The sequence below is a fragment of the Megalobrama amblycephala genome, linkage group LG11, assembly GCF_018812025.1.
Source record: "Megalobrama amblycephala isolate DHTTF-2021 linkage group LG11, ASM1881202v1, whole genome shotgun sequence".
NCBI classification, from domain to species: domain Eukaryota; kingdom Metazoa; phylum Chordata; class Actinopteri; order Cypriniformes; family Xenocyprididae; genus Megalobrama; species Megalobrama amblycephala.
This window is the reverse complement of record NC_063054.1, coordinates 29,424,081-29,448,851: the sequence shown is the minus strand read 5'-3', so window position 1 is coordinate 29,448,851 and position 24,771 is coordinate 29,424,081. Positions and strand designations below refer to the sequence as shown.

The 24,771-nt window shown below is 37.1% G+C and overlaps 1 protein-coding gene and 1 long non-coding RNA gene across 2 annotated transcripts in view; one reads left to right on the top strand and one right to left on the bottom strand.

The window, feature by feature from the left end:
- The window catches only part of LOC125278284, a 62,873-nt gene extending 48,873 nt beyond the window's left edge, over positions 1-14,000 (bottom strand). Inside the window, exon 1 of the long non-coding RNA XR_007187078.1 lies at positions 13,767-14,000. This is a non-coding gene — a long non-coding RNA (uncharacterized LOC125278284). The remainder of the gene's footprint in view (positions 1-13,766) is intronic.
- Positions 14,001-20,588: 6,588 nt separating this feature from the next.
- Positions 20,589-22,895, top strand: cited2 (Cbp/p300-interacting transactivator, with Glu/Asp-rich carboxy-terminal domain, 2). Its single transcript, XM_048207328.1, has 2 exons — positions 20,589-20,793; positions 21,007-22,895. Exon 2 carries the CDS (start codon positions 21,011-21,013, stop codon positions 21,677-21,679), a length of 669 nt encoding a protein of 222 aa, XP_048063285.1. The 5' UTR covers positions 20,589-20,793; positions 21,007-21,010; the 3' UTR covers positions 21,680-22,895.
- Positions 22,896-24,771: the final 1,876 nt, after the last annotated feature.

Here is a 24,771-nt window from a genome sequence, read left to right as displayed (position 1 = left end):
GCGGCTCTCAGTATGGGATTTGACTGTTTGATTTAGAGTAAGTAGGCTATTCCAAAAGGATCGCATATACAGACTTTCCTCTGGGGGGGTTGTTAGACTAGTCGACTATTTGATTACAAAATTTCCGTTTAAACGTTAATGAAATTAGTTGTGTCACCCATCCTTAGTCTGGTGGCAACAAAAGTGCAGCATACATATACTGCTACATCATGGATGAGTGATTCCATTTGTACTTTACTTACTGAAGCTGAAACAGCTCTGTCAGATAGACCACTTCAAAACTACAACTTTATCGTTCTAGACACTTTAGTGACTCTGAACATGAGGTCAATTTCAGCACCAGCCAACTAGAGGGACTAAAATGTCTGTATGGTTAGCATGATGTTTTACTTGATGGCAATTAACAAGTTTGAGGCTGACTTTTTTTCTCCACATGAAAAATGTAGCCGATATATATACATATATATGTATAGACACACACTCATATTATTACATATAGGGTTGTGGTGTTTGAGCTAAGTTAGTATTTCAGCTCTGTCAGTGAAAACTGCTAAATGAAGCCGTATGGATAACTAAATGCATTCTGACTTGTTAAATCCTCCATTTCAGTGCTTAAATTGTATAGTTAAATCTAATCCTGCAACGAAGAGCAAATAAAATGCTTAAGCAACACAACAGTACAGCTGGCAATCTCTCTCCATTACTCTGCCAGCTTAGAGACTCAGCATTAAGTTGCTATATAGAGATGTTAACACCTCTCCTACTCTGCTATTCTGAACAGACAGGATGTAACAGTAGGACATATTTTGCATATCTTAAGTCCCCAAATGAATCTTTAAAAAAAGTGCCAGCAGTCTATCAGCAGTCCATGTTTTATTAAACAGCTGTACAGTTTAAACTGGGACATCTTCATTCTATTCGGTTATTCAGACTCGTACATTATCTCCCTACATGTTGGCATATCATGTTTTGGCTAATCCAAGCATATCTATTTAGCAACTGTAAAATTACAAGGCTCCAGGATGCGTAAAATTACAAGGTTTTCCAATACTTCACATTTTAAAAGGATAGTTCATGTAAAAACTCTGACCCTACTGACTTTCATCTGACAAAATAACAGACATTTTTAAATATCTTGTTTTTTTTTTTTTTTTTCACAGAAGGAATAAAGTCGTACAGATTTGGAACAACATAAGGGTGAGTAAACTATTTTCTTTTTTGAGTAAACTATCGCTTTAACCGTCAGTCATGCTTGCACCCATGCTGAGTGGTAGGAACTTTTTAGGGGGGAAATGCATATTTTATGCACTCACACTGCGTACTGATTCCAGCTCTACACATTGATTAACATTTGCAGAAACGCAGATCAATACCCACTAGACTGGGGCCAGTAGTACTGCATCATAGAAAAATGAGTCTGGAGCTAGTTTGTGGCATGGGAGAGAACTTTGGCCCCTGATCATAAGACAGCCAGTCTCCATTGGGTCCAAAGGTGGTCAACATCACATGGCCTGCCAACCTGTGTTTGTTTACACCATGCTTTTCGTCCTAATTCCAAGCCATGGCAACACAGGAGCAACGGCACGGGGGAGTGCCGTCGTAGCGCAGGAATGTGAATTTTATAACAAGAGCTAGGTTTGCAAAAAACACCATTGGAATGGGTTTGGAGGGCTGTGAAAACACTGTGGTGCTGCAGCGCTTTGGATACGGACACGCAGTTGTCACAAGGGCATTCCAGGCTGGAAAGGCAAGGGAAGGGGAAAAACAAAGTCAGCAGCATCAGCAGTACCCCCTCCCTCTCTCTTTTTCGCCCTCATTCCCCACTCTAGATACAGACAGCTGTTAGAGTCCTTCTTTTAAAGACACAGCATCTTTAGGCAAAAGGGTGCAGGAACTCCAGGCCATACGGGACGGCGATGCCCTTGGGGCAGACTCAACGAGGGAGGAAAAATAGTTCCTTGTGAGGCCTGTTGGAGCTGGAAGATTGAGGGAATGTCAGCCAGGAATTCTGGAGCCGGAGAAGGGGGGGCTTCTGCGTTGAAATGAATAAAGCCCATTCTTCATACACGGAGCAATGCAGACTTACAAAGAAGAGTGGTTGATTAGGGCTTGTTTTGCTTTTGTGACCTTAGTGCTTACAAGGTCTCGATCCCCCTGCCGAGTCCGGCAGTGGCCCAGAGGAGTTCATTTCAACCACGTTTGGTTGTTTCTCTTTCCTGCACAGATGCAAAAGCATGCATTTTTGTCTTATGGGTGAGCAAGAAAAAATTCTGTTGAGCATTACAAGATTCTTCACAATATTTTGAAAGAGTAGGTTAGCTGTGTAACTTAAGACCTATTCTAAAGCTGCAGTTTGTCGCTGCAATTTTTTGTTTATTTTTTTTGAGGATTGAAAAAAACATTGAGTAAAATTACAAACATACCAAGGCTCCAGAATGCTACCTTTTTTTCTTGCCAGTGCAAGTATATTTTATTAGTTGCCCAACTGATAAGAGCTGCCTCTTCTGTTGTATATAAAAAACATCAAACGGCAAACAAAACGAAAGCAGAACGAAACCGTGCTTCTCATTTGAGATGTGTTGCACGGACTGATATTAGAAAGTTTCTAATAGAAACCGCAGCACGAGCTCAGAACAGGTTTTCTCAGGGGCCGATCTCTATCATGCGACACAGTTACTTAGGGGTGCAATGGATTGTAGTTGATCCGTGATCCGTACGAACCAGGCCCCACGATTCGGAACGCATGCGATTAATTGCATTTAACCATTATACAGTGAAAGTTTACTATTTGCACACATACACACACAAAATGACAGTTATTACACAGTGCTGTGAGATCCAGTGAGAATGCGTTTGAATTTGCCGCAGAATTAATAACATCGCTGTGTGATCTAGTGAGAAGCATTCAAATTCGGCGGAGAATTCTCTGTTATAAACCATATATATCAGATCAAACAGCGCTGATGTGGAAACCAGGAGAAACATTGTGCCATGAACAAACAAGTTACGTATAGAAGGCTTTTCAGTCCACAAATCACCAACATTCACCATGGATTTAATGTAGTAACACTAACTGTAATCATTGTATTGTGGCAGAAATAGTCAAATGTACAACCTTTTGAGAGTGAAATTCAAGCACCTTTTTCAAGGACTTTCAAGTGCTTCATACTTTTTCCAGCACTTCAAAGCTCTAAATATTATCCAATTTAAAGGTGCCCTAGATTCAAAAATTGAATTTACCTTGGCATAGTTGAATAACAAGAGTTCAGTACATGGAAAAGACATACAGTGAGTCTCAAATTCTATTGTTTCCTCCTTCTTATATAAATCTCATTTGTTTAAACGACCTCCGACGAACAGGCGAATCTCAACATAACACAGACTGTTACGTAACAGTCGGGGTGTACGCCCCCAATATTTGCATATGCTAGCCCATGTTCAATGCATTACACAAGGGCAGCCAGTATTAACGTCTGGATGAGCACAGCTGAATCAACAGACTAGGTAAGCAAGCAAGGACAATAGCGAAAAATGGCAGATGGAGCGATAATAACTGACATGATCATTGATATCATGATATTTTTAGTGATGTTTGTAAATTGTCTTTCTAAATGTTTTGTTAGCATGTTGCTAATGTACTGTTAAATGTGGTTAAAGTTACCATCGTTTCTTGCTGTATTCACAGAGACAAGACTGTCATTATTTTCATTTTTTAAACACTTGCAATCTGTATAATGCATAAACACAACTTCATTCTATATAAATCTCTCCAATAGTGTGTAATGTTAGCTTTAGCCACGGAGCATACTATCAAACTCATTCAGAATCAAATGTAAACATCCAAATAAATACTATACTTACGTGATTAGACATGTTGCATGACGAACACTTTATAAAGATCCATTTTGAGGGTTATATTAGCTGTGTGAACTTTGTTTATGGTGTTTAAGGCAAGCGCGAGCTCTTAGGGCGTGGAGCACGAGATTTAAAGGGGCCGAGCACATTTATAATGATAGGCAGTTAAAAAAATTAATAAAAAAAAAAAAACGATGGGGTATTTTGAGCTGAAACTTCAAAGACACATTCAGGGGACACTTAAGACTTACATTACATCTTTTGAAAACATGTTCTTCGGCACCTTTAAATGTTATTTTTAATGTGTTGACAAAAATATACTGCCACCATCTGTAGAACTTAGTGGCACTGGTGTTACTGCTCTCAAATGTTAGTATGGAGCCCTGCATACTAAAAAATATATAAATTTACCTGAAATACAAAATTACATAAGGTTGGTACTTAAACAATTGGCCAATGTGTTTAAAATAAGTATAATCATTTTCAACATACTTTTAATGAAAACTCATTTAAGGAGGCTAAACATATTTGTACTGATTTTGAACATGTGGTGTAATATCTCATTGACAAAGGTGACATTTACAGTCTGTAATATCTATTTACCTAGTTTCTAGCAGTTTCTACATAAGATCTGAATAAGATGGCAAATATGCATATAGGGCTGGGCGATATATCGCATGCGATTGTCACGCGCATTTCAGTAAAGCCGGTTCCCTGATTACCGCGAAATCGCCATCACCTGCTTTCAAATGGAGCACCGTTTAATAGACAGAACCATAGATCACTGACAAGCTACGTAATCAGGGAACCGGCTTTACTGACGAAATGCGCGTGACAATCGCATGCGATATATCGCCCAGCCCTATATGCATATGTAAAATATAGTAGTCAACATCTGAAGTGGATCAAAAACTTTCATCAAAGTTGTCCTAAAACCTTAGTTCTTAGGACAATTTTGATTAACTTTTTTGATCCACTTCAAATGTTGACTACTGTATATGCATATAAGGTCACGCATAATAAAAAAAAAAGTGTTGAAAGCATAAGGATATTGTGAGGAGGATATGGGGAGAAATAGAGCTCATGCATGTACACACAATCTATTCTGCCATATATACAGTTTTATAAATCTGAAAACATGAAAAAAATCTGCTGTTTGTAATCGCCAAGTGATTTTATACACAAAACTCCTCAATTCTATGTGGAAAGCATAAAAGCCTAATTACACAGAGCAATATAGAATTTGAAAGACAAATGGTTATCGTTGGTGGATAGCATCCATTTCTCTCGAATGAAGTTTGTCATACCTAATGCTGACAATTTCACAGAGAGATCACTTTCGTGAGCTCCGGCTTAAAGCTAAATTGTCTGAAAGTACTGTCTTTCACCTACTATTTGATGAGGGCGATAAATGACTCATCTGGTAAGTTTTGTTGCAGTAAACATTTGTCATGATGTTCTGCTGCAGTTGCCTGGCAACCTTTGCGAGATGAGAAAGATAAGTATGGCAGGGCAGCCCACACTGCTCTAATCAAGTTGCTGAGATGAAGCTAATTATTGCTCTGGTGAAATTTAAGGACAAAGACAAAGCCCTAATCTTCTCTCTAGCAAGCCAACGGAAATCCCATTTCTGGGTGATATTTCAGGGTATGGTGATTTATTGTGAGAAAAACAGTTGGCTATTTAAGTTTTAACAATGTGGAATGTGTTTATTTGCAGCAGTGCTTAAAGGCTATCACAAAAGAAAGCTATTTCAAAATGAGCCTGAACAGTTTCACAAATTTTCACAAAAAAATTGAATGGATTTGTAGACTTTGGCAATACCATATTGATAGTAATTTTGTATCATCCAACACAGTGCATCCACAAAAATACTGAAAGCAAAGCAAATGATTCCTGTGTAATGGCTTTTTAGAATCCACAGAGTTCATATGCAGATTACGTGATTTCACCATGTAGAACATTTTCCTGGATCAACATTCTTCTTGATCCTGGGAAAACATTCTCATCAACCAATCAAATGTGAGGGATAGGTTTACAGTTAATGTCAACTTTAAGCTTAAAACAAGGGTTAGGTGCTTCTACACCATTCTTAATATCCACCTATCATTTCCCAGTGATTTTAGGGATAAGTTATGGGTAGGGTTAGTTTTAGAGGTAGGATAGAGTTTGGAGCTGGACAATGTATTTGGAGAGGAATGCTGTTCCAGGATCAACAAAAGATGTTGATCAAGGAACATGTCTTCTTTGGCAAAATCACAGTGACCGTAAGACATGTTCCTGGATCAGCATCTTTTGTTGACCCTGGAACAACATTCCTCTCTGAAAACTTGGTCCTAACCATATCCCTACCCCTAAACCTAACCCTACCCATAACTAATCGATAAAATCAGAGGGAAATGATAGGCGAATAACACTGATGTAGAAGCAGCGAACCCTGCTTGTAAGCCTAAACTTGTCCCTCAAATCTGATTGGTTGATTGGAATGTTGTTCCAGGATCAACAAAGATGTCAATCCAGAAACATGTACTTGGTGAAATCAAATGGACAAAAAATCTGAAATCAGCAACATTGGGGACCAACAAAAAGTCCTGTTGAGGAAAAACATTCTATTAAAAAAAAAAAAAAAAAAACATACTAAACATTGTCTTAATGAAAATGTAAAAATGCAAAAAAAAAAAAGGATTCTGTGATGTTAGGGAATAGAAAAAATCAAATCAAGTATATCAATAGAAGTTAAAAGGAAAGTGTGTGTGTGTATGTGTTGTGGGTGAATGTACAAGACAAAGAGTCATGCAAAATGAGTGTGTTTCTATCCTATGTTAGCATCATTCAGGTAAGATCTGTCAATCTTACTTTAGTCATGTTTGCTGGGAAGATGGCCAATAACCATCATCCAGGAAGGAAATATGGAAATAACAAAAAAATTAAGCTTTTCTTCAAACAGCTCAGTTCAAGCTCAGACTGCTTAATTTAATAGCTTCAGGCTGCCAATTACATTCAGGGGAGCAAGCAGTACACTGTCAATTTCATCCTGTTGGGTTGAGTATTAATTTCCAATGACTCTTGTTGCTTGGAGACCAGCATAAAGTTGGATTGCTCCAATGTTTATTTATCAGAGTGCTTTCAGCCAGTGGAGGGGAATAATGCTAGACATACTTAAGATGGGAATAATGTCCTCAGTTCAGCGCAGTCAACTCACAGTCTGTACTGTGGCATTTCCATATTACTGCAAGGACGACTTGAATGCAAAAAAATAAAAAATAAAATTCATCACAGCTGTCTCTATTTTGATCTATGATCTTTTCTACAATAAATACAAATGTAATGTAATTTGTAATTTGTACTGGAATGAACTAACATGAATATGGTCCATTTTACGAGAAAAGTCATAATTGAAATTGTTGATATTAATACCGTCATGTCAATAGCAATGAACAGACCTGCATCCACATAACATTTAGTTGAAGGGTTCAGAATATGTATATTAATGTTTGTAATGTTCCTCATTTGTAAGTTGAAATAAATAAAAATGTTGGTTACTCTTTATTTGGTAACACTTTATTTTACAGTGTCATTGTTACATATGTTACATGTAGTTACTTTAGTAATAACTATAAATTATGCATAATAACATGCAATTAACCCTAAAGCAAACCAAATTCTAATCCTAACCCACTAGCCAGTACATGTAGTTACTTAATATTACTCAGTACTTAAATGTATAATTACAGTGTAACAAAGACTTAGTTACAATGTACTTACTCAAATAAGTGCTGAGAAATATTAACTATATGCGCTTACTATATAGTTATGGTTTGGTTTAGGGTTAGTTACTTAAATTATGAATAATTTAGACAACCTTTTAGCCCAAATAACACATTGTTTTTAATGGAAAAGTGTTTTAACAAAAACATGAGCTTCACTTTTCAGCCTTTGAACCCTCTGGTACTATTTACTTGCCTAACTGATTTTTTTTTTACCCAAGTTCAACATGTTAACTTAAAAAAAACCTAAATGGTAAATGGTTATTATGAAATTATTTTCTTCATGTGGTAATCAATATGCCACAGATGCTGTTCATTAAGCTTTACTTGTATTGAACCCAGAATATTCCTTTAACGTAAAGTAGGTTAATCAATAAATGTTGGGGATGCAGGCATGATAAAAATGCTGATATACAAGAGCACACAATAAATGTTGATTCAGAACCCTTTTTACTAACACATTACACCTAGTTTCTAACCCTGCAATCTAATTTGTTAGGCTCAGTGGAATTCTGTTGTTGACCCTGCATTTCTGTTACGGCAGTGTGAAATGAAGCAGAAGAGTGCATGCGCCAGGACGGCGGAATTCCACAATCATTTTGCCACGCTGAGCAGAAGCTCACCAGACAGGATGGCAACTACATAGCAGAGAGCAAGAAAATGTCATAATATTGAGCAAGTTTTCAAGAGTCAATGGCTAATACTGCGTTAGCGTGGCATTTGCTTCGCCAGCTTCTTCGCAACAAAAGTTGGTTGTTAACACGCCATTATCGCTCCTGTCAATTAATGACAGGAACAGACCCAGAGAAAACTGCAGGAAAGTGCATGTACTGGATTGTAGCATTTAGCAAATTTTAACAATTTAAGACCATAACAAATGAATGCATGAATTCAGCTCTATGTAAGTTACAAGTATGCATCAATAATGATCGCAGGTCCTGTATTAACATCCATTTTAGGTAAGTGGTGGTCAGATTTTAAAAAGAGGGTCTGTGATTTCATGACTATACATCAATTATAATGTCAGCGATGTGTTATTGCTTATTTTAAGCACTAAAATAAGAAAAAAATACTCAAAGTGTGTTGATTGTGTTAGTTCAGTGTACTTCAGTTCTATTCTCACCACAAACAAGATATTTCAAGCACTGTGCTGTTATTTTCAGGGATGCAGTGGAATTAAAATTCTGGTTGATATAAATAAACAGTGTTATTTTAGTAATTTTACATACTATTATAGTATTAATTCATATTTTGAGTAAGGTTTTATTTATTTTTTATTTTAGTTTAAGTTTTAGTAATTTTATGTGCTTTTGTCATTTTTATTAGCTATACAGTTATATATAAATACATATATAAATATTATATATAAATACATATACATATATAAATATTATATATAAATACATCCATCCATTTAACTTTAATTCATTTTTAATTCAGGTTTTAGTCATTTTAGTATTTCAACAAAGTTATTTCAGTTCGTTTCTAATTTTTTGTTTGTTTAAATGTAAAGTTTTTCTCTAATATTTAGATTTTATTTCAGCTTTATTTCAATCAATGAAAATGACTTTTAATAAATTTACTTAACAATATCAACACTAGGGCTGCACGATTTATCGCGATTAATCCGTACACGATTTGGCAAAGGCTGCAATTATTTTATGCGCAGCTTGTCAGAGCTGTACGGCTCTGTGATCAGTGGTAAATTATTCTCCATCTGAAAGCCAGAGGGTGCTCTTGTGCAGAAACTCTAAATATGCCCTGCCGCAGAAGAAGATAACACGCATCATATCGCTGTAGATGAATAAACAGAAGATTGAAATGCTGTGATTGGTTAAACATGACTAATAAACACACAAATTTCGAGCCATACTTTATTGGCAAGCTGCGCATAAAAAAAATAAAATAAAAAAAATCGCAGTCTTTGCGATTTCATAATCACACATATATCACACACGTTTAAGTTCAATGTTATTTTTCACAGCTGAAAGGTTTGAGCTGCGCCCTCTACTGTATAGGAGTGAACTTGCGTGAACACAAAGGCCAATCAGAGGTGTTTACAAATCCTTTCAACAGGGCTCAAAACATCACATTTTTTAAATTTCAGTACCTACTTGGTATTGCGGTCTGTACTTTTCACAACCTTCTGACAACCAGTTTGATTGTAACAAAAGGAAGTGCAGTGGTTACAAATGTACTACATGAGGCTGCTCGTGTTTCAGTATTGAAGTCTCAGACATATCTAACATTATATTGAGAAGGCAGAAAGCAGTTTTACAGCTTCGCCTGTGGAAACTGCAGTGAGGGGAATGTAACTAGTGACTCAAACAAGCAGTTCATGTAAATAAAGCCAGATTAGATCTATATTCAACATCAGACACGGGTATCTAAACTGCTAAAGCAGGCCTGCTCTGACCTCACAGACAAGCTGGAAACAACAACAACACTTGCAGCTCCATAAATCAATGGAAACCTTGATGAACTGTAGAGGCGTAATTGTTGCAAAAGTTGCCTCATGCCTCAGCACTTTCTAATTGACTGAACTTATCCCCACATCTGCCATGCGTACACACACCACTTAAAAGGCTAAATGAATTGATTTATGGCGACTTTGTCGAAAATTGGCTCCAAAGTCTGTAAACATCCTGTCTTTGCAAAATTAACAAATGAAGGGTTGAGAACCCGGTCTGCCTTCCCACTCTGGGATAGCTGGAATATGGCGATCACATACACACATTCCTTCCTCAGTCCATCGGAATCATCTTCCAGACCGCCTTGGAGTAGCTTGTTCAGTGGAAAAGACTCCCAAAAAAAACACCTTCTGAATGTGCAACACGCACCATGAAAACTAGACTGACATAAAAGGAAACTGCACAAACAGAGGAATTAACTAGCGCTTTTGACGAATTCTCCATGACTCCCATTTATACAAAACAAAATATATGGGAATGACTTTGAAACAAAGGCATGACCACTGACCAAATGAAATGTGTCACTGTCAAGTGTATTTTGTTCTAGAAAAACTGTGCTGGTAAATTGCTTCACACATCAGTATAAATCAATACACTTGGATGACACTGTAGATGAATCATTTGAGAATATTGACAGACATGTCAAGCAATGGCAAAGCAATGCATGGCGTCCCCTCTCTAATGTGATGCCAGAATCTCATAGGGGATCTCAAATGAACAGTTGTAACTTTAATACACACAAACATTACTCATAGTTCAATAGTTCATTAATAACAACCAATGTTCACATCTGTACTGGAAAATTACATGCTTACTTACATATGATATGCATAATTAACCTTTAACATTTTAAATACACCGTCTTGAAGTGGCCCTAAGCCCACCACAGCAGAGCTAGTAAGGGAAAACCTCTCTACTCAAAAATACAATCAAATGACTTTACAGATCAATGGAAATTAACTAGTTAGGTCCACAAATAAAACATATTATGTTTGCTTTTTAACTTAAAATGAACAAATTAAAAAGGTTTCTTATTAACTATACTGTGATGTTGGCTAATTGAGGTAAATTATCAAAAAGTAAAGAGGAAAAACTTAAAAGCAGACCACTTAGCCAACATGTTTTGTCATGTTTGAGAAACAGTTGCATTAGAAGGTATGCATTAGAATCTTCTGAAGTATGCAGACATCACAGTTCATTGTGTAGCCTAGTGTTTTTTTTACATATATAAGCAAAAATTTGACTCATAATTGGCACTTATACAGTTGACTGGCTTTGAGATACATGCACTACATCCAATATATAGCTAATAGGCAAGCGAAAGAAGAAAAAGAAAGAAAGAAAGAAAGAAAGAAAGAAAGAAAGAAAGAAAGAAAGAAAGAAAGAAAGAAAGAAAGAAAGAAAGAAAGAAAGAAAGAAAGAAAGAAAGAAAGGACACTGTCTGAGCTAAAATATGAGAGTGGAGAGTAAAGAAATAGGTCAGCATCTATTCCACAGACAGACAGACTTCATACCATAAAAGAAATCTCAGACATTACGTGTAGAAAGGCACGTTGATGCATGCTTAATGGACTAGAGCTGACTGACCCAAAAATTTTCACCTTCATTTGACCCACTTATTTGCTAAACTACATGTTACAATCTGAAATATTGATATTTTCTTTTGTAGAATATTTACAGAATAACATAAAAACTGAGGCTTGCTGCTGTATCTATCTATCTATCTATCTATCTATCTATCTATCTATCTATCTATCTATCTATCTATCTATCTATCATATCCATCAATGCTATCACGCTCACTTATTTCACATCTGACCATCACTATTCTACACAAAATTCTATAATACAAGGAAAGGCTTACAACTATGCATTACAAGGCTTTTTGACTTTTAATTTTAAGGGCTTTAAAGGTCCAGTATGTAATATTTAGGAGGTTCTATTGACAGAAATGCAATATAATATACATAACTATATGTTTTCAGTGGTGTATAAAGACCTTACATAATGAACTGTTGTTTTTATTAAATTAATGAGTCTGTTCTATCTACATACACCGCGGATCCCCTTACATGTCAAGTCGCCATTTTGCGCCAGCATGTTTTTACAGTAGCCCCAAACGGTCAAACTGCTCTACAGAGCGTGTTTTGTCATTTGTTCTTCATCTTCTTCCTCTTCGTTAGTGTTTTTAGAGGCAGCATGCATCGTCACTACGTTGAATATGCAAGAAGAAGAAGAAGAAATTGTAGTAGTCGTCGTCATCTTAGAAGCAGAGACTGTTCTTTGTTAGAAGTAAGAAGAAACCTCATTGTTTGACTGGTTACTCTCTGCTGTCTCATGGTGCATTCACACCAGATGCGAATGAAGCGTTAAACGCGAGTGATTTACATGTTAAGTCAATGCAAAGACGCGAACAGACATCCTGCAGCGCAAATTGAGCGTTTCGGGCGTTTGACGCACATAACGTGTGATTTGCGCGAATCGCACAAGTAGGAAAATGTGAACTTTGGCAAATATTCACGCCGCATTAACCAATCAAGAGCTTGCTCTAGTAGTGACATGATTACAACGTAGCAAGCGAAGGCAGAAATCCGAAACAACAACGGAGAACAAAATCATCGTCGCTGTACGATACATCTTTGTACTTTTCTAGAAACAGGAATAAAAAGGATCTTGCTTGGAAGAAAGTGAGTGAGGAGGTCAGAAATCTGGTAAGTTGTAAAAAATGCTCTTTGCTCAATTTGAGCTATACATATATACATATTGAGACTACAAGCTAGCTAAAGCCGGCAAATTGAGCTTATTCGCTGTATTTTACAACTACTTTCCCGCTGACGAGTTGATGTGTTTATTCAGAGGAAGTGTGCAGAAACAAGACTGGAGCCGCCTGGCAGAAGCCCCTCTCATGACGCGAATTCGCTTCTGTTGTGTAGTGAATTTCATGAGCAATGAAGTGAGTAAACTCAAAATGTTCAAGCATCCAACTATGCGCAAATAGCGCAATTTATTTGCGCAAGTCGCGAATAAAGTGAACCCCCATCAGACGACGACATCTTTGTCCTGTGTCGGCCACCGTAGCTTGGGCGGGAGGCGTGAGCACTGGACTGAGACGTTGGTTGCAATTCGCAACCTCACCGCTAGATGCCGCTAAAATGTACACACTGCACCTTTAAAGGCTTCAGAAAAATCTAAAAAAAATTCATTTTGTAATAGCCTATAATAAACAGAGGAGAGGATTTAAGGAATCTACATTTATGTACATAATATTTTACCAATATTAATATTACAATGTTAATAATCAAATAAAACAAACACAGTCTTTGGTTATAAGTACCATAGCGGGCGTGACAGGTGTGTGAGTGACGTCGTGAAACGACTAATTAAAATAAAATACATATTGAAATTATGTACATATGATAATAATTATGGTGTCGATGAAGTACCATGGTAACGTTATACAGTTATGGTACCACACGGTAAAATCATGGTACTTTGATATAGCATACCTTGAACATAGGCTATTACTATTCTTATAGGCCATATTTACCTGGAACGCTAATGTAGGCCTACTTCAAAGAATATCACATGTAATGACAAACCATGGTAATGTCAGGGTACTTTTTTTGTGTTACTGTTACTGTTTTGATACACTTGTTTTAGGAAGGATGTTTACCTTCAGAGTCGATCACAGGGAGCACTAAGATCTCCATCATGGAAAGCAACGATGTTTCAGTGGATTGTACGTAAATATCCAACTTTTGCAGCGCTTTTTCTGTTCCCCGTGTTCTGAAGTACAGTTTACACCGTGAGAAGATGCTCCAAACGACTCATTGCAGCGCGTGTGTGAGCTGTCCAAATGGTTCAAACGTAATTAAAAATCACGAAGCGATTCCGACCGTTCGACCGATTCACTGAAAAGAACCGAGTCAAAAGAGTGATTCATTTACAAACCGACGTCGATTCGCTAGTTCAGTTTCCGACAGAAAAGATTTTCTTACATTATTGTATATCATCCGCTTTTTTAGCTCTGAGCTAAAGCACCAGCTTTACAACTAGAATATTTATTTTATTTAGACTATATTTCTACAGTTGCTCGCATTCTTTTTCTTTTAATTTTATTTATTTTTCAGTTGAGGTTGTGCTAGCTGCCCAAAGGTGAACGATGAGATGCTCAAATCCTCTGATATCAACCATCATCAAACTACTAAGCACACTAACTAGGGGTCGTATGATGTAAATTTTAATTGATCGTTTAGTCATTTTTATCATATAGGAAATAAATGTGCATGAATGGTTCAGAATCATGAGTAGAGTAGGACTAAATATGGCACCCCATTGCTCTCGTAGAGCTGGCCCGGTGGCACATCTATAAAATCTAACCAACTTTTTCCCCTTGGGTAAACAGAAGAGGGGTTTACTGTACTTTTACTATAATGCTCTGACTTATGAAAACAATGCTACACAGAGACAGTAGTCCAGAGAGTTCTCTGGTACTTCAGTTCACTGTTATATTGAAAAGAGGTAGCCTAAATAAAACTAGCTTTTATTTTCTCCTTATCTAAAATGGATGTTTATCCATGGTGTAATGAAAGTTGAGACTCTTTTTGCATGTATTATTTGAACACAAACAGATTGTATTCATGTATAGTCCAAATAGATGAAGTAAACTTCTATTTTACAAATTTAAATGTTGAATGCATTTAAATGGGTTGTACGTATGAACTAAACTTAATTAAACAACAAAATGTTCAAGAATGCTGCGTTAATTGTGCAAGCAAGCAGCTCAGAATTTTATTTTTTATTTTTATTTTTTTGATACAGTTTGAAGGTTGAATTTAATCAAGATATATGTTGCATACATTTTTATATTTAAATGTTTATGTTCACATATATAAAGATACCAAAAAAGAAATATGTCAAAAATGAAATGAAAGTCAGGTTAAAGATGTTAGGATGGGTGCTAAAGCTACTCAACAAACTTAACATAAGATTACCCAATCAACCGATGTTAAATGCTTGTACTGGACGTGCATGACTGGTCACACGCACAAAGAAGTGAAAGCAACCAAGACAGAAAGTGATTCAGAGTGATCCTGAGATAAGGAACACATGGCTGTTACATGTGCTGCTATTATGTTTTCAGTTGTTATTTAACTTGTCATTATCATTCACACACCAGCATGACTGTTATTGACAGTTCCGGAATTTAAAAGGGTAAATTGGTATCACGCACCACTGCACTGCACCAGGTGCAAACATTTCAACACCCAAGGGTAAAGGTGATCTTGGGCGAGAAAGTATTCGAGGTTACCAACTCATTTATTTGTGCTGTAAAACTCTCCTTAGCTTATATGGTCTCACATGATGCTCGCCACTGATTTTGCTAAGTAAGACGTGTTTCTGGATCTACATAATTTGTCGATCCTGGAAAAACATTCCTGTCTGAAAATGTTGTTTTAAAGGGTTAGTTCACCCAAAAAATTAAAATATTGTCATTTATTACTCACCCTCATGTCGTTCTAGACCTGTAAGAGCTTCGTTCATCTTCAGAACACAAATTAAGATATTTTTGATGAAATCCGATGGCTCAGTGAGGCCTCTATTGCAAGCAAGACACTTTCAGTGTAAAACAGTTCATGTGAGTACAGTGGTTCTACCTTAATATCACAACACGACGAGAATACTTTTTGTGCGGAAAAAAAAAAAAAAACGACTTTTCAACGATATCTAGTGATGGCCGATTTCAAAACACTGCTTCATGAAGCTTCAAAGCTTTACGAATCTTTTGTTTTGAATCAATGGTTTGGATCGTGTGTCAAACTGCTGAAATCACGTGACTTTGGCGCTCCGAACCACTAATTCGAAACTAATTTTTAGTACCTTTCTGGGCACTGAAAGCGTAAATTAACTTTCTGGGAATAGAGGCCTCACTGAGCCATCGGATTTCATCAAAAATATCTTAATTTTTGTTCCGAAGATGAATGGAGGTCTTACAGGTGTAGAACGACATGAGGGTGAGTAATAAATGACATTATTTTCATTTTTGGGTGAACTAATCCTTTAACCCCTACCCATAACTTATCCTTAAAATCAGAGGGAAATGATAAGCGAATAACACTGATGTAGAGGCACATATAACCCTGGTTGTAAGCCTACTGACATGAACTGTAAACTTGCAACTCAAATCTGATTGGTTGATTGGAATGTTGATCCAGGAACATGTTGAACTTGGTGAAATCACGTTCACCCTCCACCGAAAGATGGAAAATATATTAGACATTTTTATTTTTATTAACTTGAAATAAATATCCTCAAGATCCTCAAATGAAACCTGGAGTATATGAGCAACAATTTACCTGTAATTTATTGTCCATAATAAACCCTGTTCCCTAAAATAAAATTATATGGCCCCTGACATTTTATTGGTAGGTTACAATGCAGTGAGATTAAAAAAAAATATCATTTTTACACCACATCTAATAAAAACAGTGTTCTTTTTTTTTTTTTTTTCAAAAACTAAGGCAATAAATTAGATCCAGTAAACCAAACAGAAAAAAATCCATTGCAGCACTAACAAAGCATGTTACATTTGCTTTCAAAACAAAAGTTCCCAAATCAACGAGTGTCTTCTTGCGACACAAATGTGCAATAGGTTTCGAACACAAGGCTTAGAGGGTGTAAAGCTCATTAGTTAGTTTCCCCAGTGAGTCTGATTCAGGCATGACTTTGGGATTAAATGGCTTCTGGAATGCTATTGTCTAAGCAGCCTCTAAAACTAAAGCAACACTTGGATGTGTCTTTCTATGCATACAAACTCTAAAAATATGGATAACTTGCTCTTGTTTGACAGAATAAGGAGAGTGTCTCAAAATTAATGAAGTACAGGCCATTAATCTGATTCTCGATTATGCTTGTCTATATATAGATATTTCATTAAACATGGACATCATCCTTCTGGCTTTCTCTCTTCAAACAGCGTATCATTTTAGGTCCTATATTGCAATTAAGGGGGGAAAACCTAATTGCCATTTTTAGCAGGCACAGTTCACCCAAAAGCAACTTTCACAGTTGCTTTGAATAGGGTTATCTGCCTTTCTCAATAGCACAATGCTCACGTTCACACATCACATGCTGGATGCTTTGCTCAGACAAAACTTTTCAATCACACGTGCAAAGATGGTCACAATAGGATTAATTAATGACTGTGTTAATGGGCCCATTAAACAATGATCATGTCAACCAATAGTGCTGCTTTCTTGTAAACAAATATACATTATAATTGAACTGGAATGGCTTGTATTTAGAGTTGAGATGTTTAAAATGCATGAAGCTCTGATCAAGATTGCAATTAATTTTGACATTATTACCAGGCTGTTGAATTTAAATCAGGTGTTCTTTTCATGTTTATCTTCCAGAACATGTTTTTACTCTCTTATCCCCTCCATCTCTATTAGAGCAATATCTATTTATCAAGAGATCATTCTTAATTTCCTCAAATAATAACTTACAAATTCAGCAATAAGAAAATATGCCTTCCTTGTCGGGTAAGTAAACAGCTCAAAAAGTGTAATTGTTGATCACTTATTGGTTTTAAGACCGTTATATGCCATGCCATGCCACATTCTACATGTCTAAGTTGGTTTGTTTTCATGATTTCTTGAAATCAAACCCACTGTCAACTGTCTCTCAGCAGGCGTGTTGGTTTGGACGTGCAGAACGTGAAGATTAGTTGGCAGCAGTGCAGACAGACTCGTCTTATCAGCACTCCTGGGATTTAATTGCTGCTCATTTTTTCCTTTGTTCTGTTTTATACGCTTAAGTTTGACTGTGGACAAAACTGACACTTTAGTGTTCAAGTTAGAGTGTGATCACACAACAAATTGAACAAATACTAAAATGATTGCAAATCAAATTAGCATAACTCGTGTGAATTTATACTTTCTTAGTTTTGTCTTGTAATGTTTTTTATTTTAGAGACTTTCAACATCTGTCACCTCAGGAGGAGAATGTTCATTTGACAGTCACTTTCAGTATTTACCTTTGTAATTGGTTAAAATAATGTTGTCACAACTCAATATAACTCATATTATCGTTAAGTGTTGGTGTAAATTACATGAACATGAAAAATGTGTGTGACACGGGCACTGCAGTGAAAAGTGTCACTCAGCAACCCTGTTTATCTCAATCAATTGATCTTGTTAATGGAGGTTCGAGCACGCACACTGCCTTTAAAAACCTGTGAAACGTGATTCCATGTTTTGCTCACTCTTGCCGTGAACAGAAATAGCCGCAATGAGGTAATGTGTGCAGCGGTGTTGCTCCATGCGCGCGGAAGGGGATTGGTCGCGCGCTTCAGGTCCACGTTTTGCACGAGCCCAGATCCAGACTTTTGCGGCAAGCCGTTTTAACATTTAATCCAGTACAAAAGCACACTTTAAAAAACCGTAGAAACAATTTCTCAGAAATTACTGATAAACTTTACAAATAATTAAAATGAAACTGCAAGTAGCACACTGAATTAAACGTGAAGTATAAAGACTGAAATAGCATTTTCTTGTTAAATGTACTCCAATAATTCGTTTTATTTGCAACTTTGAAAAGATTTTTTTTTACAGTGTACTGATTTCTTTTTAGTTACTAGCCTAAATAATTTTAGCTATTTACCATTAGATACTACTAGAAGCCTATATATGCTACTTATTTATCAGATACTACGTATCTATTCAATTTCAATTTATTCCAGTTTCAGTAAGTCTACTACTAATTGTCTAGATAAATTATTAGATAGATAAGTCTTTACTCTCACTACTTGCAGTTGCTTTTTACTTGTGACATTTAGTGAAAAGTCAGAGTGGCTACTTTTATTTCAATTAAAAATTACATTAAAGCGTTAGTAGTAACACACTAGCGTTAAAAAAAAACACACTAGTGCCTATTTAATTGCTACTAGGAATTCTGGAATAGATAATAGAAAACAGTGGGGTGAAACGCCCCCTACTGTTTTTTACAAAATAGCTACTAGATAAAGTCAAGATATGTTTTTGTTGTCGCTATGGTCTACGTTGAAGAGAGTGATAGGGTGAATCCCAAATGGCACACTTCTATGCACTTTCGGTCTTATGGACTTAAGGCTGATTTATACTTCTGCGTCGAGTGTAGGCCGTAGCTCCAGTACTGTTGTTTCTACCATGCGTAGCCTACGACGTAGCCTGACGTGCACCTCTTCAAAAATGTAACAATGCGTCAATTCTACGCCGACTGCAAGCGCTGTGATTGGTCTGCTAGAACCCCTCCCATGGGTCAAAAAACTGGCGCGGAGCAATAGGAGAAGAGCGAGCGTTTCAATTTCCATAGGAATGAAATACGTTCTGTTTCAGGGGGCACATGCAGTCAAACTGCAACAAAAGTCGTTGCCTATTTGCCGCTTCTCTGCTGTTTCTATTTGTAAGCTTCTCTGACAACGTACATGACAAGCTGCTTCTTCTTCGGCTTTTGCCTTGATACTCAACAGTACCGCGGACACTGCCTACTAGTGGTCTGCATGCATGTCGACAATGGACAGCGACGCAGAAGTACGGCGCAGAGGCTCCAGCGTAGGTCCGACGCAGAAGTATAAATCCGCCTTTACAATGGCTGCAGCATGCGCGTGTCCATTAAGTCCATGAGATCTTAGGGTGTCCCATTCATCATTTGAGGTTTCAGCAGGGTGCTCACGAGCGCCCCCTTTGCACACGGTCTTGTGGACTTCAGCTAAGCGCACTTTGCGAGCTATGCAGATGCAGTCAAAGCGGCATTACCACACGAAAGTGTGGACTCAGAGGAAGACCGTGAGGGTTTAGGGTGCCATTTGGGATTCAGCCATAGAAGAATTCACTGTGAAGCTAGCGACGTAGCATTTCACTTTAAGTGATATAATTGAGGTATAATTACGCCCCATCATAATTACTGTAGTTACCACGTTCTGAACATCACATCCTTTGTTACTAGGTGGTTGAATAAAAATATTTGGACTTTTTAAAAAATTACCTCAAGTTAGCACCAGCTAACTAGTTAGCTAGCCAGTTAGCATCAGCTAACAATGTTTTTCAAATAAGTTGATTTTCAGCATGGTTCATTAATAAATATTCATATTTATCTACTTTTGTTTTAGCTTGTCTTGTTAATTTTAATCTAAAGACGTGTACTCTGATTTAGGTGTAAATGCATAAAGCAAATTGCTTGGTCAGAGTGGGGGCATTTTGCCCCAACTGTGGGGAAAAACGCCCACTTGGTACTAATTTAATATTTGTTAAAAATCCAATGACTATTATTCAGCAGATTCAGGAAAAGTTTAAATTTTAAAGTACTACCACCTAGGAACAGTAAAACTGGTATATTTACATTTTAAACAGTAGTTAGGAATAGCGTACATGATAAAACGGCTTGCCACAGTCTTGAGTATAGTCAGATTGAAGGTTGGCTTTGCTCCGCCCCTGGCTTGATTGTATATGAGTGCTGACCGAGAAGCATGCAGCAGTTTTTTTCGTAATGTTTTTGATGCGGAGGCTGGCGCTGAATGCGGTCTGTATTTGGAGAGCATACGCTTTTTATTGACTTGGATTAGGAGGGATTGTAAACTCTTTCATCTCTGGGATTGTCAGTTACTTTTTGCTGTTGCCGACTGCGGTGGTGCGACGCACTCAGCAGATTTAAGCAGAGAGGTAAAGGTTACAAAGTTTAGCCTGCTTATCAATGTTCATGACACAGTTAGACGCGTGTGTTTATTCGTGCATGTTGCAAACAAGCTTCGCTTTAATGTTGAATAAACCAAATCATTATGTCCTTTGCGAGTTTGCAGATTTATCGGCACTATATGTTTACGCGAATTTTATATGAACGAACTTTTATATTAACTTCTGCAAACTGTTTTCCAGGGGAATGGTAGACCGAATGATGGCAATGAACCATGGACGTTTCCCAGATGCTGTGAATGGGCATCAGCACTCCGCGCGCAGGATGGGAATGGGACAGTTTTCCAACGCGCTTCCACAGCAACAACATTATAACGTTATCATGGGAGATCACATGCATTACGCGGGAGGGAATGTAAACGCAAATCACGGGATCCGGCATTCCATGGCCTCTGGGAATAATATAAACGGAGGGATCCCCAATGGCAACTTGCCTGCCCGCTTTAACTCGCAGTTTGTCGGACAAGGGCAGCAGCTCGCTGCCAGCATGCAGTTGCAAAAGCTCAACACGCCTTACTACAGTCACCACACGCATCCTTCCCATCATCACCATTACATGCACGAACTGCACCCCGCAAGCCACCAGTTAAACGGGACAGGACAGCAGTTCCAAAACAGTAACGCTAAGCAGAACACGTCTGGGGTTCCTCTGCCTGGCCACCACATGCCTGCAGCAATGCTGCCCCCCAACGTTATCGACACGGATTTTATTGACGAGGAGGTCTTGATGTCACTGGTGATAGAAATGGGCTTGGACCGAATAAAGGAGCTGCCAGAGCTGTGGCTGGGACAGAATGAGTTCGATTTCATGACAGACTTTGTTTGTAAGCAACAGCCTAGCCGAGTGAGCTGTTAATCTCACGACCTTTTCCGTTTTTGTTCATTCTATGGCTTTGTCCTTTTTTTATGAGACTGATATTACTGGTGTGTTTTCTGAGATCCATAAACCACAGGGTTCCCACAGTCCTGGATATATCAGGGAATTTCAAAATTGGGATTTCCAGGCCTAGAAAAAGTAATGTAAATGGTCATGGAAATTTGTGTTGTCAATTTTTCTAGTTATGCTCAAGTATTGCTTTGGCTAAAAATTAATGCTATGTCTATATTTTTAGAAGGAAAAAAAACCTTTAAAATCACAAATGATTGGAGAAGTCATTGGCAAAATCATTGGTCAGAAAGTGTGGGAACCCTGAAATCCAAACGATAAACCCACAGAACAAAACAGCTATGGAAGTAAATTGTTCAAGAGCAAACTTTATCAGCTAGTTCATGCCATTATGTAACAGAAATGGATTTGTTTTGCATGAGGATGGTTTGGACACCCAAGAGTCATGCTGTGCATCATACGCAGGGGCTGGAGATTGAGAAAAGCAAAGAAAGCCCAGAAAGTCTGTTCAGTATTAATGTAGCAGACAAAAAAAAAAAACAACAAAAAAAAATAATGTTTTGTTCCTTCAGACCTCCAGTGATATCAGATGTCAGTGAATGCATATTCTAAATAATGTTGGTGGTTATGTGACATGATTGTAGATAATAGTGTGTAATTGTCTCAATCAGCAATGTACTATAAACTTTAGTGGCCATATTTACCAGAACCCTGTGCTGCTCAGAGATTCACTTAACTGTGAGCAGATGCTTCAAGTTGTTCTTCTCTCCACCCTTTCGACATCTACTCAGGCCTATGTTGCCTCCATGATGCTTGTGTGTATATCAGAGCCTAAAAACATCTATTGAAGTGATATGAATGTGAGCGAGAGTGCGCATTTACTCTATTTGCTTAAATGAGTACAGTGTATCAAAGTTCTGGAAAAGACATTCCAATCCTGAATGTCATAGTCTGGAATGTTGTAAAGGAAGGGAATGTGGAAATATCCCAACACAGAAGAGTTTCATCTTCATCGGTTTTCGAAATAGATAGACCACTGTGCTTATTATAGTATGCGGTACATGGCAATACTACTGTGTTGAGGCTTTCTAGGAAAGTTTTACAGTATTTTTGTATATTTTTAGAAAAAAAAATGTTAATTTATTATATTTTAATTTGCAAACATGAATAAAGCAGCAGAGGCTCATTACTGAAGTCAATGCCCTGTTCTTTTATGATTCCAAATTTTGGTAATGATGTTCTTTTCATGTCAGTTTTACAATTAAAGTTCTGTTATAATCAACATAATACAATATTTTTGTTGCAACATCATAAATCTGCATATAACATGCAACAAGAGTTTCATTTTAATTGGTTTTAGCCTTTTTGATTAGCTTTTTATGCTTAATTAACGCATGTCAACAAGAACAAATACCCAAAGAATACTCTTTTTGTTTTTTAGTCTTCTCATTAAATTAAGTCATCTGACACTTTGGGCAGCTTGTGCACATTTTCTACTAGAACAAGAAATGAACATTTCAAAAAACGTACTGTAGATGTGCATTTAAATGCAAGACCAAGTGCTGGGTAAAGCATCCAGTTTCACTGCATGAATAATTATCATGCAAATAGGTAGCATTCAGCAGAGTTTGTCCTGCAGTGAAACTGAAGCTTCTCAGAGTTGTCAGCTTACTAGTGTCAAGTACAGTCTAAAAACCATCAAGGGTTGATAGACTGAGCATTAGCATATTTTGGAAATCAAGATATACAGAAATGAAAAATAAGAGCTCATCCTCATTCGTTCAAGACAAAAACTGTATTTAACGATGATATCAAATGTTCTATGTAATAGAAATATGATTACGCAAATGATGATAAAACTACAAGCGCTGATGTAAAAGGTGTCTTATGAATCAGAGTATTTTAACCATCTCTAAAATGGTCTATTTTTTTGTATTTAAAAGGATAGTTCACCCAAAAAAATGAAAATAATGTAATTTATTACTCACCCTCATGTCGTTCTACACCCATAAGACCTTCGTTCATCTTCGCAACACAAATTAAGATGTTTTTGATTAAGTCTGTTGGCTCAGTGAGGCCTCTATTGCCAGCAATGTCACTGAACATCTCAAGCTCCAGAAAGGTACTGAAGACATATTTAAAACAGTTCATGTGAGTTCAGTGGTTCTACCTTAATATTATAAAGCAACAAGAATACTTTTTGTGCCGATTTCAAAAAACTGCTTCGAATCTTTTTTTTTTTTTCGAATCAATGGTTCGGATCGTGTCAAACTGCCAAACTGCTGAAATCATGTGACTTTGGCGCGCCGAATCACTGATTTGAAAAAAAAAATTGAAGCAGCGTTTTGAAATCGGCCATCACTAGATATTGTTGAAAAGTCATTATTTTGTTTTTTTGGTTCACAAAAAGTATTCTCGTTGCTTTATAATATTAAGGTAGAACCACTGTACTCACATGAATTGTTTTAAATATGTTTTTAAAAGCTTTCTGGATCTTGAGATGTTCAGTGACATTGCTGGCAATAGGGGCCTCACTGAGCCATCGGATTTCATCAAAAATATCTTAATTGGTGTTCTGAAGATGAACGAAGCTCTTACGGGTGTAGAACGACATGAGAGTGAGTAATTAATGACTTTATTTTCATTTTTGGGTGAACTAACCCTTTAACTTGGCGCTGTTTATATATTTCCTTTTTTGCATTACATATTTCAGTAATCATCATAAATTTGGTATCATTCGAAAGGTTAAAAACTCAGCATTCATCCTGTGAAAACCGTTTTGAAATTGGACATCGCCTTACCATGGAAATGGTACTTTAAATCCCTTTAGCAGGCTCGCCCCCCCCCAGTGGTCATGTTTCATATTACAAAATTTATTTGAACTATTTTATAGTCAAAAAACATAGTTGGAAAGGTCTGAATCTCAAGCTTACATATTTGGCATCTGTTTTTGATAGAAGTGATATTTGGACAGAAATGTATTAATTTGTTACAGGAGAATGCATCAAAAAAATTTCAGTGGAACGTGGGTGACACCGGTGGCTTTTTATGGTACAACGCCT

Bases quoted from the DNA above. Each gene is read 5' to 3' on its own strand.
- cited2 (XM_048207328.1), top strand. From the start codon at position 21,011: ATGGTAGACCGAATGATGGCAATGAACCATGGACGTTTCCCAGATGCT.